The 18,155-nt window shown below is 44.1% G+C and overlaps 1 protein-coding gene and 2 long non-coding RNA genes across 5 annotated transcripts; 2 read left to right on the top strand and 1 right to left on the bottom strand.

Annotated features, from left to right (window-relative positions):
- Positions 1–88: 88 nt before the first annotated feature.
- Positions 89–7,303, top strand: LOC129204382 (uncharacterized). Of its 3 annotated transcripts, XR_008576350.1 has the most exons (6): positions 89–1,795; positions 2,424–2,561; positions 2,835–3,044; positions 3,439–3,580; positions 4,985–5,279; positions 6,219–7,303. It is a non-coding gene; the product is annotated as an uncharacterized LOC129204382 (long non-coding RNA). The 3 variants fall into 3 exon arrangements; XR_008576349.1 differs by lacking the exon at positions 4,985–5,279; XR_008576348.1 differs by lacking the exons at positions 3,439–3,580; positions 4,985–5,279 and having other exon boundaries at positions 90–1,795.
- On the bottom strand, positions 5,141–8,806 carry LOC129204383 (uncharacterized). The gene is made up of 4 exons (XR_008576351.1): positions 8,692–8,806; positions 7,681–7,799; positions 6,201–6,272; positions 5,141–5,277 (listed from the first exon to the last, which is right to left on the bottom strand). It is a non-coding gene; the product is annotated as an uncharacterized LOC129204383 (long non-coding RNA).
- ACAT2 (acetyl-CoA acetyltransferase 2) lies at positions 8,078–18,073 on the top strand. Its single transcript, XM_054820268.1, has 9 exons — positions 8,078–9,186; positions 9,309–9,443; positions 10,677–10,858; positions 11,694–11,811; positions 12,611–12,754; positions 14,069–14,191; positions 14,927–15,081; positions 17,126–17,236; positions 17,840–18,073. Exons 1-9 carry the CDS (start codon positions 9,138–9,140, stop codon positions 18,005–18,007), a joined length of 1,185 nt encoding a protein of 394 aa, XP_054676243.1. The 5' UTR covers positions 8,078–9,137; the 3' UTR covers positions 18,008–18,073.
- The last annotated feature ends 82 nt before the right edge of the window (positions 18,074–18,155 follow it).

The raw sequence follows: 18,155 nt of genomic DNA on the forward strand, positions 1-18,155 counted from the left end.
GGCCGTGTCGGGGTGCCCCTGCCTTGCCGGCGCGGCGGCTTCCTGGGGTTACTTGAACGTTGGTTTAAAGCCTGTCAGTTAAAAACGCAGCGAGGAGGGGCGGGGGAGCGCGCGGCGGACAGCGAGCCGCGGGGCATCCTGGGGCGGGCGGAAGGATACGGGCGCTGCGCGGCACCTGGCGAGGGGAGGCGCCGTCGTCGGCCGGAACGGAGGGACTGGAGGCACGCTGCCCCACGCCGCCCCACGCCCTCCGCCGCAGCCTCACCCGTGAAACCAGCTGACGGGGAGCAGTGGCGGGAGCCCCGGGCGGCCTCCTGGGAAAGCTGCTCGGGCGCCTTCCCGGCAGGCTGTCGGAAGAGAGGGCAGCTCTGGAAAGGAAAACTGCACGTAGCAGTTAATAACGGGCGAGGTGGGCTCCAGGGTCCCAGCGTGACTTGTAGGGCTTTCTGCCCGTCTGCCAGGCCGGGGAACGATCGTTTTCATTCGGCTGAAGCGAGCTCGGTAGTGTCGGTGCAAGTCAATGTCATCAATGGGCAGTGAAAGAAAAGGGAGGTAAACTGCAGTTGCTCCCAAAGAAACTAAACTTCAGTTTTTGCATTTGGGAAAAATAAAGAGTAAAGCATACTGTTTGCACTTAATTGCAGTCTAGCACTGAGCTGCTACTTTAAAGTTTAACTTATCTTTCTTACTTATTAGCATGATTTCTCAAGCAATGTTATTAGGACAAATAAATGCATTCCCCTCTTGCCAGCCGAGTCATAAAGCTGCTGTGGGGTAAATTAGCCTGTCAGCAGGGTTGCAGAGGTGTAATTGGTTGTCACTCACTGCGTTGCTGTTGAAGATGCTCCAGAAATAGGCTGTCATGATTTACTGGTAGCAGAAAGAATATTTCCTACAGAAGAGATGCCAATGTACGTGTCCCCACATCTGTACCTGTCCCCACACAGATTGTCAGTAAGAGCTTGAAACATTTTGAAGACCAAGCTGTGCTACAAGTGATCTGACATGGTTACCCCAAGAAGGGGTAAGGATCATGTAATTAGTGACCACAAGGACAGACAGCCTGAATTACTTTGAACTCTTATTTTTGAACTGAAAAAGATACGTTGTGATTACCGTTCTGGGTTTCCTGCTCCTGCCTCTGGCTTCCCCTGAAAATACCTTGCAGGTATTTGTTTTAAGCTTTCAAGATACCAATTAACAGATGAAGCCACCACAGCATATGGTAGCATGGATGAGGCGCTGAAATACAAGAGTAGTCCTTAATATGAACATTGATGTAGCAAATTGACTTGGTTTCCTCATGCACAAATGTAACCATCACAATAGTAAAAATGCTTATAAGCCAAGTAGGACAAGAAATTGAAACTTTTTCTGTATAAAAGGGATGCCAAGTTGTACTTAAGGCTGTTTCCGGTCTGTGTATTTCTATTCTCTATATAAATTGCCTAATGTTTTCTGTATATCAGTGCCAGTTTAAACACAAGATCTCCCAATAGCTGCCTGGAATTTGGCTATTCTTTATTATGTTCAGAAACCCAGCCTCCCTTGTGTCTTTTTGATAGTACAAATAAAGGTCTAGCTCAGATACACTGTAAGTTGCGGGACCTTAAACCTTCCACCGGTGTCTGTTGTTTGTGTTCATGAGCATGTAGAAAATATTCCTGCTGCCTTTTTTTTTTATTTTACCCCTTGTCAGCACTTAGTTATTTAAAATTTATCTTTACAAGTGTAGATTACATTTGTGGGAAACATGCTAGCTGAGCAAGAGTCAGCCAGCCAGAGACATCTACAGGTAAGAGGAATCGGTCGCCAGAGCTTTATATTCTAGCCTGCCTTCTTTCTGTCCCTTCATGTTAATCTGGTAATTATCAGCCTACACTTACAGTTTTTGTTTGAGAAAATAAGAGCAATAATTTGTTAATCGGTCCTCTGATACTCTTGGGAAGAGGACATTCAACTGCAATAGTCTCTTATTCTCTTTGTACATCACCTAACACAATGAGAACTAACCTGGGATTTTTTGGTGCTGCTGGAATAAACATGTTGACACCTGCATTGGGTTGTGTTTACAGCATGATAAGGGGAGTAACTTTGCTTTTTGAATAGGTGCTAGCATAGCACCCAGCAGCATCATTACCCTCAGATGAGAGGACATGTAACGATCTGTCCAAGCACCAACAAAAAAGCAAAATTCATATATTCATTCATCAATAATGATAAGATGAAGTAGGAACCAGATTACAAACGTGTGGGCAGTACAGCTTGCTGTAATTAAACATAAGAAATAAATGTTTAAGGTGACAATAACCACTGCGCTTTCATTGAGTCTATTGTGTTTCTATCTCTGTTTAAGAAGTCATGTGAATTGTACGGTAAAATGATTGCAGACTCTCTCTCTTCTACGTTTGGCTTTGATGCAGAAGTTGATTAAAAGAGGAAGAGTGTCCCACCAAGGCCGTCGTTTGGCGTTCGAGTGATCCCCACGCTCCCACACCACTGCCGCCCTCGTGCCGGCGACGCTTTCACGCCCGGGCCCACTCAGGATATTCATGGAAACGGTTCTCAGCTTTGTTTTAAATCTGTTTGTGTTGTCTCAGCGGGTTGTAGGTTCCTTGTATGACAGCGTGTGTTCATTAAATTAACCACCCATTAGCTGGATGATGCTTGCAATTGTTTTTTACCTGCTCAGTTTTGGGTTTCCTTTTCGCCCCTTGGTTAGGTTTGGAAGCCAGCTGGAACAACGCAAACACTGACGCGCTCCTTCACTTAGGCGGATGCTGTTTGCAACCTTTAATTTTCTTTCCCCCCCCCCTTTCTTTTTCTGTTCGCAGTCTGTCACGCCCTCGCGTGGGGAGGGACGGCGCGGCGGCCGCGAGGGGGCGCTGCGCAGCCCGAGCGCGTGTCTGCGCACGTTGCCCCGGGACGGCCCCTCCCCCGCCCCCCGCTCCTCACGGCTGCACCGCCCCGGGCGGGAAACCTGCCGGGAAGGCTATTTACTGGTATAAAGGACTCGTAACGTAACAGCCTGCGGGTCAGCAAAGGTAGGAAGTAGGGAAAAAAAAGGAGATAAAGTGTTGCTCAGAAGAAATAAAAATGTTTGGAGTAGCGTTACGTACATTTCTTAGCATTTTAAAATACCTTAAAACATCAGGAACTAAAGAAAGGCTAATCAGCTCTTGCAAAGGTTGTCCTTGACTTGTAAGGACGTGAGGCGGAGGAAAGCAAAACAGCGGTACATCTGCTGCTGGAGCAGAGGGGGGGCAATATAAAAGGGTGCTGTAGCCTGCGGGGGGGGGACGGGACGTAAAATGTATGGATTGCTGCACGGTGAGGAAAGTGAGTGGTAGCAGAGACGTCCTTCGGGTAACTACTGGGTAAAGATCTGGGCAGCAAAAAGCCCAAATTTGACATCCATGAACTCTCCCTTTCTTACAGAAGCTTCCTGAAGACTCGGCTGCAGGCTTAATGCTTGCTTTGTATCCCCGATAAGATGTTTTTAAGGATCTTACTGGAATTATCACATATATTTCTTCCATATTTAAAGGAAAAGTAATTAGAAATTCTTCAGAAAGCTCTTGTAAGGACTTCTCTTTTAATTACCAGTACTTCTTTTACAATTATATATATATAAAAGACTCCATGAAAACATACAAACTCAGCAGTATTATAACATACACAGAGCCAATTTGATTTGCAGCTCTCGTCTCCAAGATGGCAGCACTTGTGGTGCTACGGCACAGCTGTGAATTGGTGTCTGCAACACAGTGGTCAGGAATTTTGTTCCTGTTAGGGGCTGATCACAGTGGTGAGTGAACTCCAGAGCCTCTCCTGAAGGCATCCCCTGACTGACCATCAATCAAGATACAATTATAGCCAAATGGTGACTCAAATTCAGGTTTGGGATGCTTGATAAGTACTGCAAGCTTGCATTTGAAGTACAGGTGTGCATATAGTTGCTAAGGATAAAACCCAGGTATTTACTATACCTTTTTTTAAGCCATAGAAAGGCCATGATGGTTTTAATAATGCAAAGGTTTTTCTGTCTGAGGGAAAGACAGCATTATTTATTAAACACTGATTAGATTATGAGCTTTCCCTGACAAAAATAGATTCAAGGAAAACACAGATTGCTTTTAACGCAGCCAAGAACACTTTTTGCCTATCAGGAACTTGATTTCCAAGGACCCAATCAGTCAGGTTGGAGTTTGAGGTTGAGGAATTTCAGAAAATATAAATCTCATCCTCAGTGGGAAAACAGTTTGTTCTTTGAGGCGTACCCTATGTGCTGAACTTAACCATAGACAGCTGAGTGTCAAGCCACTGGTAAGAAAACCTGGAAGAAGAAAGAATTGTCTTTCTAGATCTGAGAAAGGTACTAATGGTGCTCAGCAAGCCTGAGCGCCTTATGTATCCTGACACAATGTCACAGTATGTGGAGAAAGGGAAAGGCTTCCTCAGATCTTTCCCAAGTGAAAAAGGCTCTGGTTTTCATGAAATGATGTTGTTGAGCTTACTTGTTTTGGTAGCTGATTTAATTTTTTTTTAAGGAGAAAAAAAGGGTGACTTTGCTGTCCCTTTGTCAAAGAGCAAAACACTGGCTTTTTGCTTAGACCAACCAAAGAACAGTTCCTATTCCCTATCAGGAATAAAAGTAATATCAAACACAGACAAAGCACAGAAAACCTGTATCTAAAGGGCAAATGCCTCTTAAATGATCTCAGATAAGAACTATGGACCCCAAATTATCAAGGATCATGAGGTGTCTTACATAATTACTGTGACAAGGTTTGACTCCTGTCTTTGATGACACTGGTTTTAGTGTACACTCCTGCAAAAGTAGTCAAGTGTGTTCCATGCTGCTGCCAAGAATAAAAAGACAAAAATAAGAAAAAGAAGGATACTCTTACCACTATTAGTAGCAGAAGTCCCAAATGTTGGCCAGTTATTTGACATTAAGTATCATAAATATCATACCCTACAGCAAAGGGCCAGTTCCATAAAATATGAAGATGGATCACTTCTGCTTCACACTTACGTCCGGATCATGGGAACACGTTGGCATTTGCTTATTTCACTGCTGTGAGTGTTCCTGCACAGCTGCTGTGTTCAACAGAACACTGATGAGGACGGGAATAATGTTGTACCTCCACGAGTGACCAGAGGAACACAGTAGTTTCTTCTGGCTTTACAGTACGGAATGATGCAAGGCAACATCAGTGGCGATGGAGAGGAGCCACATCTCCTTCCCTGAGGAATCCCCTGTGTTTTTTTTTTCTGTAAGGATCCCAACAAAGCAGATACTACTATCATTATTTGTGTATAAGATTTTAAAGACTAGGGAATTTCCTATTACAGGAAAGTTGTAAAATGAAGGGTTTTTTAAAATTATAGGATGATCTCCCATCAAGATTTATGAATTTAAAGTAATTGTTCTTTGCATTTTTTTGCCTATGAAAGGTGCAGCTTAGTTTTTATCAAACTCACATCCCCAACAAAAGCAGTTTTGTAAATATTCACAAACCAAGTGTCAGATTTATGGTAAAAACCAAGGATTTCACATTTTGGTAACAACACTGATCTCTAAAGGTTAAATTTAGAAAACAGTTTTTACCAGAAGAGTAAATTAGTGAACACTGAAATGCTGTAAATTTTAGCCTATGTCTAAGAAAACTGAGCCATCGTTACCAAACGAAAATGCCAAAATCTTTGCACTTTGAGTATTTCACGTAAGGCACAAGTCTATTTCATTGTGTTCATAGAAAGGTAATAAATAAACTTTGTGCAACATAGCCTTACTCTTTCACTGATAGCAAGTAAACTCTCCGTTCCGAATTGATGTCCTAAATTTTACTGACCAGCTTAATTTCCCAGAGCTTAGATTTCCAAGAAATGGTAAAATGTACCAGCATAGGGCAGTAGTTTGCTATTGAGTATTATGCTGCTCATTAACTACACTGAATTTGAAAGCACAGCTGCCTGGTCATATTTAATAGGTGGGGGTTTTTTTCTACATTTAAGTAACTTAACTTTGATCTGTACCATATACGTTTCATAATTATTTGCCTTTGTGCAATTGCTACGTTATTTTGTTCCTTTACGTGTCCCTTTTATGCATTTGGATCTCAATCCTGGACACCGTCCAAGCAGAGTTGAATAGGGTACTGCAAGTCTGATAAAGATACCAAGATAAAACTCACTCATCTTTGTTGTTTCAGGGCGGCCCAACATTGCAGCCTGGTCCGTCACTCGTGTCGAGTTGCAAAACAGATCTGCTGAGAGCAAAGGTGCAGCGCGTCAGCTCTTCAGGGTGAGCTGGCCTGAAGTCCCTGGGCCTGCTTCACATTCCAACTCTTTCTGTCTGTTAGTGGATTAAAGGTGAAGCGTGCGGAGGGAAGGGGCTGAAGCCTCGCTTTATGTTCTATTCAGTATTTATGGTGACACTTGCAAAGTTTTAAATGCAAGGGAATCCTGTCTATAAGGCTTACTTCAGTTGTATTGTCGGTTTTGGACTTTGCACACCTGCTAATGTTTAGTGTTACTCTGAGCTGATCTTACATTATTGATTTTGTATTTGCATTGATGGCCTTACGTTGTAATCAGTCAAATATTACATTAAGAAGGACGTATTGTTATACAATACAGTTGATAAACTACGTTACTTGGTGCTGCCCTTATACATGAGTAATAACTCCTTCCCTACTGAATTTTTAAAAGATGCAGAGACTACTTTCAGTCTGATAGTGTTGCTCAGGAACTCTACAATATTTCTCTAAAAGTCACTCTATTGCTTAGAATCATATATTCCTGAGCTTTGCTTGTATGGTAGAGCTACTAATTACTTACCGATGAGTCTTTTGAAAAGACACCAAACATGTTTTTCCCATCCAGATTTAATCTGAGGTCTGTCTTAGGTGTTATCACCTGCCCTGGGTGCACAGCATCATTAAAAAAAAGCTGTGGGCATGCCTGTTGCCTATTAATGCATCCTTAGGAGACTGGTCCACCAAAGGATCTAACTGCCTGCAGGATCCTCCAGAGATTTCTTTTCCTTAAGGCATCTGAGGGGATTCTTCTCTTGCTAAAAGCTGGAAACCCTGAAGTAATTGCAGAAACCTTATCACAAACAGTTCCCTCCTTTGGTCTCATCCTTCAGTCAGACTGAACTCTCTGAAAGGATAACCCTGCTTTGAGTGATGAAGTTACTCTGACCAGTGTGGTTTAACAGAGTTATTGGTGAAATCTAGGCTAATGGTTTTGCTTTCCATAGTTGAAGTGTGGGGATTTTTTTTTCCTATATAGTAGTGATGTAGCTTTTTACAATATAAAGGAAGAACAGTGACTAACAGGAGCCAGAGGAATCCAACTTGGGTAATGTATTACTGCTGTTGCTCAGGGTTTCCACACAGAAGGTTCAGATACATTTTATGCATGCAGATTTAATACCACCAAGTTCAGATTAGCCAATGTGCAGAATGTGATCACAGGTGTATTGGTGCATCTGCTGTCATATATGTTTGTCAGTGTTTGTCACCTCACACTATGGGCTTTTCTGGGATTTAATTTGTACCTTTTTTTTCCCCCAAAACCTGACCAAATTTTACTACGGTGATAAAAAATATACTCCCCCAACTTTGTTAATGCTCTAGCTAAGGTAGGAGCAACGACACATTTTCTAACCGTTTTCTTGGCCTTCAGTTGCAACTTCAATGCGGTGCTTTGGCTAGTGCATCCATTACGCCAAGTACCCGTTCTGTGAACGAGGCAGCACAGGAAGGAGTAAGGACTGAAGGTCAAGGCTGTGAGACAGAAGATAGATTAGATGTTAGAAAGAAATTCTTTACTGTGAGGGTGGTGAGGCACTGGAACAGGTTGCCCAGAGAGGTTGTGGATGCCCCATCCCTGGCAGTGTTCAAGGCCAGGCTGGATGGGGCTTTGGGCAACCTGGTCTGGTGGAGGGTGTCCCTGCCCACAGCAGGGGGGTTGGAACTAGATGGTCTTTAAGGTCCATTCCAACCCAAACCAGTCCATGATTCTATGACAGAAGAGTGATTTTAGCCCTCTATCCTTTTTTTTTTTTTTTTTTTTACTGCTGTTACTTTCTTTGACTTATGCCCTTGGTTTCTCCCTTTATTGTCCCTTCTTTCTCCAAATGTCTTAATATTGTTGCTCCCCACCTCAAATCCCAGCTACATTTCCCCATCGACAAACATCCCCGCCTGCCCACCCTGCTAAGGGTTGCAGCCATGGCTGCTGCTGCCTCCTCTCCTTCCAGCCTCTGCCTCCTGGGCAGGCAGGGAGCTCCTGCTCCCAGCACCCCGTCCCTCTCGGCCACCCCAGCTTTCTCCCACAGAGGCGGCCTGGGAGTAGTCCCCTGCTTGCATCCTTCCACAGGTCAGTCGGGAACGGCTCTTGGGCCAGCAACATAGTACTGCCTGTGCTGAAAACACATAAATGTGTTAGAAAAAAGACGTGTGTTGGGTGTTAGTAATCTCTGGGTGTCAGTAACTGTTGCTGAGCAGATCAAACAGTGATAGGCGATTTTGTGTAGTTTATTATTTTGTCGGGTTTTTTCCTGCACACATAGATCCCATGAAATGCCACCATGAAATAAACAAACTGCCTGTAAGGCACCATGTAACAATAAAGCATTTGATCTGCATGCTTTATTTTGTAAAAAGTTAAACTGACCATTAGCAAGAGTTGCCAAAGGCGCTGACCAGCGCCCGGGTGCGTTGGCGGGAGGGGGCACCCGGCAGCGACCGCCCCCAGGAGCGCGCAGCAGCCCCGGGCCGGGCGGGCGGCGGCACGGCTGGTTTTCTCACCGCCTCCGGGGGGGACGTGGCAGAGGACGCACTTACGCCACCGATACCCGGGGCACGAGTGGGCCCCGCCGCCGGCCGGCCTGCCTCCTCGCTCTCCCCACTCTCCCCAGAGGCCCGGCCGCGAATCACCCGTGCGAGCTCCCTCATCCCGCCCCCAATCCCGGCAGCGAGAGGCGGGACCGGCAACACGCGAGGGGCGGCCCCGGCGCCGGCTCCGCTCGCGTTCCGGCCGCGGCCGCCGCTCCTCACCGCCTCCGCTCGCGTTCCGGCCGCGGCCACCGCTCCCTCTCCGCGCCCGCCACTGCTGCCGCCATGAGCGCGGACCCCGTTGTCTTCGTCTCCGCCGCCAGGACCGCCGTCGGTGAGGGGCCGGGGGGCGGGTGTCCCTCCCGGGGCCGGGCGGCGGGTGCCCCCCCCCCCCTTCCCGTGGCCGCGTGTGCCCTCGGGGCCGGTGCTGAGCTCTCTCCCTCTCTGTCCGCACAGGCTCCTTCAACGGCGGCCTGTCCGCGCTGCCGGCGCACGAACTGGGGGCCGCCGTCATCCGGGAGGTGCTGCGGCGGGCCGGGCTGGCCCCCACCGATGTGTCGGAGGTGATCCTGGGGCACGTCCTCACCGCAGGTACGGGCGGCGGCGGAGAGCCCTGTTCCCGCGGCCGGGGGTCGCTGGGCGGGTCCTTCCTCTCCGCGGCCGCATCCCTCCTGCGTTGCCCCGCGGAATGAGGTTGCACGTTTCGGAACGTCGTTCCTCGCCATTAAGAGCGCGATGCATTAACAAAGGACTTGGGCGGCATCCCGGCCGCTGCTCCGGGCGGTCTGGGTGACCAAACCCATGGCCGGGTTTTTGGGAAGGATGGGGTGGGGGCATCGTTTGGGTTTTTTAAATGCCCGAAGTAGCTAACAGCCTATGTGTGAAAGTCAGTTTCTTTTCTTTGTTCCAGCATCCCTTCCCTCACATCATCGCCTGTTGTAAATTTAATATCATAAGTAACAGCAACTCTGAGATTTTAAGAGCGAGGCCTGCATTTGTGTTTATCTGCAAGATCTGTGATGCCACTTGCTTGGAGGCAAATATTTTGATTTGATGAAAACGTGGCTGATAGGGAATTGTTTGATTTGAATGGTCCCTGGCTTTTTCCAGGGTAATGTTTAATCAGCAGAGTCATAGGGCAGGTTTGTATTTTAAAGATGGAGGAAGAAAATAAAGGAAATAAATATTTTTGTCTTACTTAGAGCTGATCCAGATTCCTGTATATTTTTAGCTCCCTGAATGATGTGCTCTCCTTATCTGTTTCTTTGCATACAAAGAGCTGGTATTACTTTGGCCTGGGGAGATGCAGATGAAGAATGTTTTCTTTGAATATAGCGCTCCTATTCTCTCCATCAGGATTACAACAAAGAATGGAAGCTTTCAGGACTGTCCTTGCATAATGGTGCTTTTGGTTTCCATAGGAACTTTTAGGGAAAGTTGCCTGCTGGTGATGTACAGAAGATGTCAAAAAGAAACCCTTTAGCGAGTAGCAATTTAAATTATCTCTCATCTTAGACATGTACAACAGGCCAGTGCTAATTTGAAGTTGCTATTTCATCTGACCTGCCATCAAAAGCAGAGTTGCAGATACAAAACTATCATTAGCAAGCCCCTGATCTTGCAGGTATTTTATTGATCAACGATATAAATGACAGAGGTAACTGAGCTCCTGTTTACAGATTACCACTAGGAACTTCTCTATCTACCAACTGAAAATAGGAGTGAGCTCTAAATTTTGGTGGAATTGGGGTACCTGTTGTGAAAAGTGACAAGGCCGACATTTGTTTTTTAAGAACAAAGGAAAAATGCTGCCTGTTCCTGCAGGTGCTGGCCAGAACCCCGTCCGGCAGGCGAGTGTTGCTGCGGGAATCCCTTACTCTGTCCCTGCCTGGAGCTGCCAGATGATCTGTGGGTCAGGCTTGAAAGCAGTATGTCTGGCTGCTCAGTCCATTCTGACGGGAGACTCCAGCATCGTGGTTGCAGGAGGCATGGAAAGTATGAGCAAGGTAAAGCAAACGGTTGCACTCACATTGTGCTGGCTTACTGGGATCAAACAGCATTAAGTTATGTTGAAACCGTGGATTTCTAGGCTAACTCTGGAGGCAGGTTGAAAGAGTAGCTTTGGTTTCTGCACTCAGAATGGATTTATACATGCAACAATTGACTTCAGTAGCTTTTTTTTTTTAAGTTACTGAAAAGATGCCATGCAAATACATGCCACATTTAAAATTCCATTTTAATATCCTTCTAGCCCTGTTGTGGTGAATGATTTGCTTATAACAACTGGCAATAGACAGCATTCTTTGTGTTGCAAGAAGCCCAAAGAAGGAATAACTGGAATTGTTCACCAAGCAATTTGAGCTTGGAAAGGAAGTGAGGCGCTTTTATTTCAAGGTGTTGATCCCAAGGCTATATCGAGGAATGGCACAGGGCCGGTGATCTGATCCCTAACAAGGGAGTCATGTCTTCTGCTGGGGCTCGCTCGCTGCCTGTGCTGAGAGTGACGTTGACGTTCCCTGGCAGTGGAGCGCGATCTGGAACTACCTAGAGCAGACTGGTAGGATGGGGAACCCACGGCTGTACGGCCCCAGGGATGATTGATTCCATCTGTGGAGATAAAATGCTGCTTGGTGATCTGCTCCTGGGAAATGCACGGGCCAAACAGACCAAGTCAGCTGGCAGACTCTGGAGGGGGAGACAGAGCGGGCATATGGGGAGACTGCTGAGATTTGGGGTAGCTACCTGCAGCCACAAGGCAGGGGTCTGTCTCTTTAGCTGTCTGGCTGTATCACGAATTGGAGGTATAGAACATATAACTCCTCTCAAAATACCTTCTTGCAGGCTCCTCATGTCATTCACATGCGAGCTGGGGTGAAAATGGGAGAGGCCTCTTTGCAGGACACTATAATCCTCGATGGCCTTACAGATGCTTTTTATCAGTATCATATGGGTATAACAGGTAAGTGGTGACAGTCCAGAAAATGAAATGGTTATGGTTAACTGGGGAGAGGGGAATAATTCACTAATAGGAAATTTCAGAAATCTGAAGTTTCAAATAAGGTGTTTCAAGTTGTCCTTAAATTGTAGTCGTGAAAAGGAAAAAAAATCCCTAATATTGAAAGGCATTGAGGGCATTTTCTGCTTTGTTAGTAAAGCTACTGGTTTGTTGTTTTGTTGTTTCTTTTTTTTTCTGTCTGATCTAATCTCACTGCATCTCTTTTGCATCTGAGCAATTTAATTTAATTTCAGGATAAACAAACAAAATAATCTCTGTATGTAACTGGAGCATTCAGCAGCACAGATTTACAGTGGGGGGGGAATTAGGTAGAGCATACTGTGGATGCACATGGTTCTGCAACTTCAGGTTATTGCACCCTGGATTGGATAGTCAGCAAACTGCTTTTTCAGACCCTGCTTACGAAACAGAGTAACTTCAGAACTGTTCCCTCCTCTGAATTCACTGTACAGAGATCTGAACATGATAATCCAGAGAAGCAATAAACTAGAAAAGCTTGTTTGCATTTGTATTTAACTTGATGTAACATCTGGGAGGAGATCCTGCATAGAAATTTTCACCCTTAAAAGAAAATATAGTAGAGAATCATGAGCAAACAAAATGAGGAAATCAGAACGAAAACTGTTCGACAAGCTTAGTTGCTTGCTACGGCAAACATTAATGATTACCTTTGTGCTTACAATTTTACAACTTAAAATTTTAGCATTTCCTGGTGGCAATTTGCATTTTGTTTCTATTTCAGCTGAAAATGTGGCCAATCAGTGGCAAATCAGCAGAGGGGAACAAGACCAACTTGCTGTACAGTCACAAAACAGGGCAGAGGCAGCACAGAAAGCTGGCTATTTTACTAAAGAAATTGTTCCTGTTCTTGTACCTTCTAAAAAAGGTAGGTGTGAATGGATAGTGAGAGCTGATTTTAAAGAAAAAATCTGTTTTCTACGATGTTTTCTATAATCAGTGGATGGATTCCCACTTATGCAGCCTTTTCTGTAAGCTGTTCTGTAAGCATGTAGCCTGCTGCTCTCTTTTTCAACTTTCAGTGGTTATTTTTTAAATGAGAGAGAAGCAACATGAATGTGGAATATCTAAATGTAGCTGTCTGCAAATACTATTACTATGTTTTAGTGGAGATGTAATTACTACTCAGGCAAACTGCCGACTTAGCATAGGCTTGGATATGGTACCAAAATCAGTATTTTTTTTTTTTGTTTAGTTGGACTCCTGCTGCACCAAACTTAAACAGTCATGTTGATCTGGCCCACCATGCCCACCTAGTAAAATACACAGTGGCAATAATTAGGGTTACTAGTTAATTAACTAGGTCAGGTTACATATATTAGGTATGCTTCTCTTTAGGTCTGCTAGGGATATAAACAGACCTATTTTGGTGCTTGAGCCAAAGGGCTGTTTCTAGAGCAGGGGAATTCCCCCATGGAGTGGTTTAACCCGGGCAGCTACAACAGCCACACAGCTGTTTATTCACTCCCCACCTCCCCCCAGGTGGGATGGGGGAGAGAATTGAAAAGAAAAAAAAAAAGGTAAAACTCATGGGTTGAGATAAAGACAGTTTAGTAGAACAGAAAAGGAAAATAACAATAATGATGATGATGATAAAAGAATATGCAAAACAGGTGATGCACAGCACAGTTTCTCACCACCAGAAGCTGATGCTCAGCTAGTTCCTGAGCTGCACCGCCTCCCGGCCCACCCCTCAGCTATATACGGAGCATGTCATATGGTATGGAATATCCCTTTGGCCAGTTTGGGTCAGCTGTCCTGGCCAGTTACAAACTAATGAAGGGCTTTCCTGATACCAGTTTAGATAATAATATTTAATGACACTTGACTACTCTTTGCAATGAGATTCCTACAAGAATCATTCGGAAGATAGCCTTCTGCTTGGAAGAGAAGCTCTTGGCTTAGGAACAGCAAGAACAAGATCTGGTTTTGTACTAGACAGTATTTTAGTTGTTCGTGTTTGTCTTGGAAAACCTGTCTGTCTGTCCTGCTAGAAGCAGCTGGAGGGTTAGAGGATTTGTTAAACTGCCCTGAGTTGGAAGCTGTCTCTGACATCAGAATGGCTTGTTGGTTAAAAGGAATATGGCATATATATGGCATATGTCAGCTTGTTGTTTGTGCCACCTTTCAGTTGGAGACGTGTGTGGTTAGACTCTCCTTTGAGTATAATGCTGTTTTGCAGGTCCTATAGAAGTTAAAACAGATGAACACCCTCGACATGGGAGCAACTTGGAAACAATGGCAAAGTTAAAGCCCTGTTTCCTGACAGATGGAACTGGGACAGTGACAGCAGCTAATGCTTCAGGTTGGTCCGTCTGGCTAAAACAGAAACGGAACAGAACAGTAGCTGCTTGTGGCTCAGGGCAGGGTCTCTGCGAGGCATTGGTTGCCGTGCGGTTACTGCTGAATATATTTTGCAGAAAATGGCAGTGCATTTGGCAGCATAGGTAGAACTCAAATATAACTGTGGTAGAGGATTTATTTACAGATGAGTTGTCTTTTGTTTGCTTGCTTTCTATGAAGCAATACGAGTGTTTGGACAATAACAGCAATATTTGATGGGCTGGAACAAATAGAAACTACATCCTCTCTATTTAAAACTAGCTGTCTTGTGGTTTCTAATACTGCAGGTCTGGACAAAGGAAAACTTAACACCTCACATTTGAAAACGTTACTCCTGTGGGACTAGCTGTCCTGCCACAGGCAGCTTTGAAACTTCTTCCTCGGATCCTTATGCTGCCTCTTCCAAAGTCTACCTAATAAATCTGATGTGCTCCTTTTTCAGATTGTGCCTCAATTCTTACACCTGCTTTCCAAAGAAATCACAAACGTGTCACGTTTACAGCGGTATAGATATGTTACCCATTTTAAGTGTTTGTGTTAGAGGTCAGACTTGGTTGATCTGAACAACACTGACCTAAACTAATAAAAGATTTGCAATTTTTGTTTTGTCTAGATTGTGCACTTATGCAGGAAAAGGTGGTACAAGTAAAAGCCATAAACCCCCAAAAATACATACAAGTTGTTTGTGATTCCACAGGTATAAATGATGGAGCTGCAGCTGTAATTCTAATGAAGAAATCGGAAGCTGCTAGGAGAGGTCTTATGCCTTTGGCTCGGATTGTATCTTGGGCTCAGACAGGTATTGATCCCTCCATAATGGGAGTAGGGCCCATTTCAGCAATAAAGCAAGCTGTAAGTAATTATCTATGTATCTATTATTTAAAAACTCTTGCTTGTAATTGCTTTTCATTTTCTGGCCGGGTCTTGGGTTTTCTATATTCTAAGGAAAACTTAGTAGAAAAAATAAATAAAGTGGAAACAAGACCTAAAATAGCAGAGAGTTTATAAGATTAAGATTTCTAGTGCCACCATGCTAGCACCTACTTGTTGGAAAAAAATATGTAAACGTATAGGTGTATGAATGGAGTTCAAAGCATACACCAGTCAGGTTTGTGAAAGGCCACCTAGGTAACCTAGGAGGATAAAGATTAAATTCCATGGATGTGTATGCTAACCTAATTTGGGGATGATTTGGTCCTGCCATGATGTGGTTCTGATGCAGTGTCTGGCCAGGTTTGTTTTCAGATGGCTGCCTGATTATATTTGCAATAGTACAACACAGAGAGAGGCCAGCGAGTGCATCTGCATTAGCAAATGTGACTGTGCCCTTTGCGTTTTCGTTTGCCCTGCGAAAGGGTTGGAGCATGCACATTGGATTCCTTTCAGAGGAAACTGAACAAGGAGGTGCACTCCAGAACCACACCTAATGTGCTCAGAATGTTACCGCACCCACTGATGCACTCTGTGTTCAGTCCCCAGGACAAGGGTCTCAAATAAAGCACCCCGAGCGAGCAGCTCCTTTGCTACCACACTGCTTGCCAATATAGATGTAGCCCATGGCAGTCCCAACTGATTATTTGTTAAAACTGCTATGAAACTGAGCATGAAAATAGCTCTTCTAGAGCTGATAAAGATAGATTTCCTTTAGTATTCCTTCTTAGTTTCCTGTGCAAAGGCCTTGTTTTGTTCATCTCTGAAATGTCCTGGCAATATAGAAGCCTAACTTGAACTCACCCAAGCTCTGTGGAAAAAAAATTGAAAATCAAAATTGTAATGCTGAAGCTTTTTCTTATCAGATCTCAAACTGTTCTTTTAAATGAAGAATGCTATAACTGTATACACAATACATATTTTTAGTTGGAATTGTAGAACAGACAAGCTGTATTTAACAGTATGTATAATTTTATAGGTACTCTGAAAAAGGGCATGCTACTTCTTAATGTAAACTTTGTAACGTGTTATCAAACACTTCCTACTTCCATATATTATCAGTTTATCTCTTCAGAATTTCATAGTAACACTTCATAATGAGAATGACCAGGCCATGCATCTTAGTGTTACAACAACATAGTAAATCTTAAAGGTAAGACTTTTCCCAGAAGGTGAACAGTTTCCATACTGTCTCTGTAATACCTAGTACAAAGAGGTCGTTCTCCTTGTCTGTAGTCTTGGAGATACACCAGTCTGGCTAGCTGGTTGTGAAACATCATTGCTGCAGATGATTATGCTGATAAATCATTGCTGCTAGAAAGAAAGTGAGTGGAAGTAAATATGTATAAACATGCAAAACATGCCTAAGCCTGTACCCAGGTAGGCCGTTGCACCACAAGAGTTTCTCAAGTGAAAACGTGAGCCAAACCACCTTCCAGAATAGGCCCCTGTGAAAAGCTTTCAGTGGCAACTTTCAACCCAAAGGCAGGAGAGACTGGATGAGTTACATATGGCAGCAATCACTCATGGTAATTTCACTATTTCCTGTGTAATATTCTGTATTAAGCAGAGACTCTCTAATGGAATCAGACTTACGTCCTGAACAATTTGCTTTTCATCTGTTAAAACCTGCTTTTGAAAACAGTGCTTGTTCTTCAACTAAGGGTACCACGTACAGTCGGAGTCCCACAATTGCACCACCAGCAATAAGTCTGTAGAATTAGTCACAATTTTTTAAGAGCAGCCAGCATGCTGCAGCACATTGTACTGACTTGTGCTCACACTGAGATTTTTGTCTGTGGTCTTCAAGATTTCTGTCATCAAGCTGGGCTATAAAAATTCATTTCCTTCAACTTTTCAGAAGCAGAGGCTTCAAATAACCCCATTTAAGTCTTATGAAAAGTTTCCTCTGGTGCTGAGGAAAACCTAAAAGACAATAAAGCCTCTGTTTATTTTGTTTTCTCAGATTGACAAAGCCAGCTGGACTCTGGAACAAGTTGACCTGTTTGAAATTAATGAAGCCTTTGCATCACTATCTGTTGCAATAGCAAAAGAACTGAAAGTAAATCCTGATAAGGTAATGAATATATTCGAGCCCATAATTAGTTTGCTTCCTGTAATTCAAAGTTGTTCTATTCTGTGCATCTGGATTGTACTCCGAGGAAGTGAACTCTTGCCATCATTTTGCCACAAGCAAAAAGGATGGGAACCGCGAGACATTTCCTTAGGCGACTCTGCTGTAGCCTCGCTTTGCTGCCAGGCACATCGGTTCCCAGCTGAACCAGCTACAACTTTATTATAGTGGATTACATATTACATTTATATATATTATAGTGGATTATAAGCATACTTATAATTAACTTCACAATTTGAACTTTGTGCTGGAAGTGTATTTACCACTGTATTCTTCCAGTGATGGGAAGAAGTGCAGGTATTACTCTCCCCTCCCTAAATTCACCTCAGTTATCACTGTTACCTTCAGAGAGTGAAGATGGGCCCCTTTCAGAATTACTAATTAGAACAGCTGTTGCATCCATGTTCAACTTCTTGAAAGAGTGGCAGCAGTTTCAGGCTGGACAATATCCAATGAAGTCCCTTCACGTTGAAACTCAACTAAGCTGGTTAAAAGATTTCCTAACTTGACCTTCTGTATTGGGTTTTTTTTTTTTTTTTTTTTTAGATTAATATCCAAGGTGGAGCCATTGCTCTTGGCCACCCTCTTGGTGCCTCTGGTTGCCGTATCCTTGTTACTCTTCTACATGCACTGGAACGAACAGGTGGAAAACGTGGTGTTGCTGCCCTCTGTATAGGAGGAGGAATGGGAATAGCCATGTGCGTTGAGAGATGAATATGAATGGCTAGTGCTGACTAGCTTTGACACAGTTTACTAATAAACTTCTAATCATGGAGCTTACATTTGTCTTGCCTAGAATTAAATAAGCTTAGTCTGTTACTTTCTGCCAATCATTGCCCTGACAACAAGGCTGGTGGCTACT

Source organism: Grus americana, chromosome 3 (genome assembly GCF_028858705.1).
Source record: "Grus americana isolate bGruAme1 chromosome 3, bGruAme1.mat, whole genome shotgun sequence".
Lineage (NCBI taxonomy): Eukaryota > Metazoa > Chordata > Aves > Gruiformes > Gruidae > Grus > Grus americana.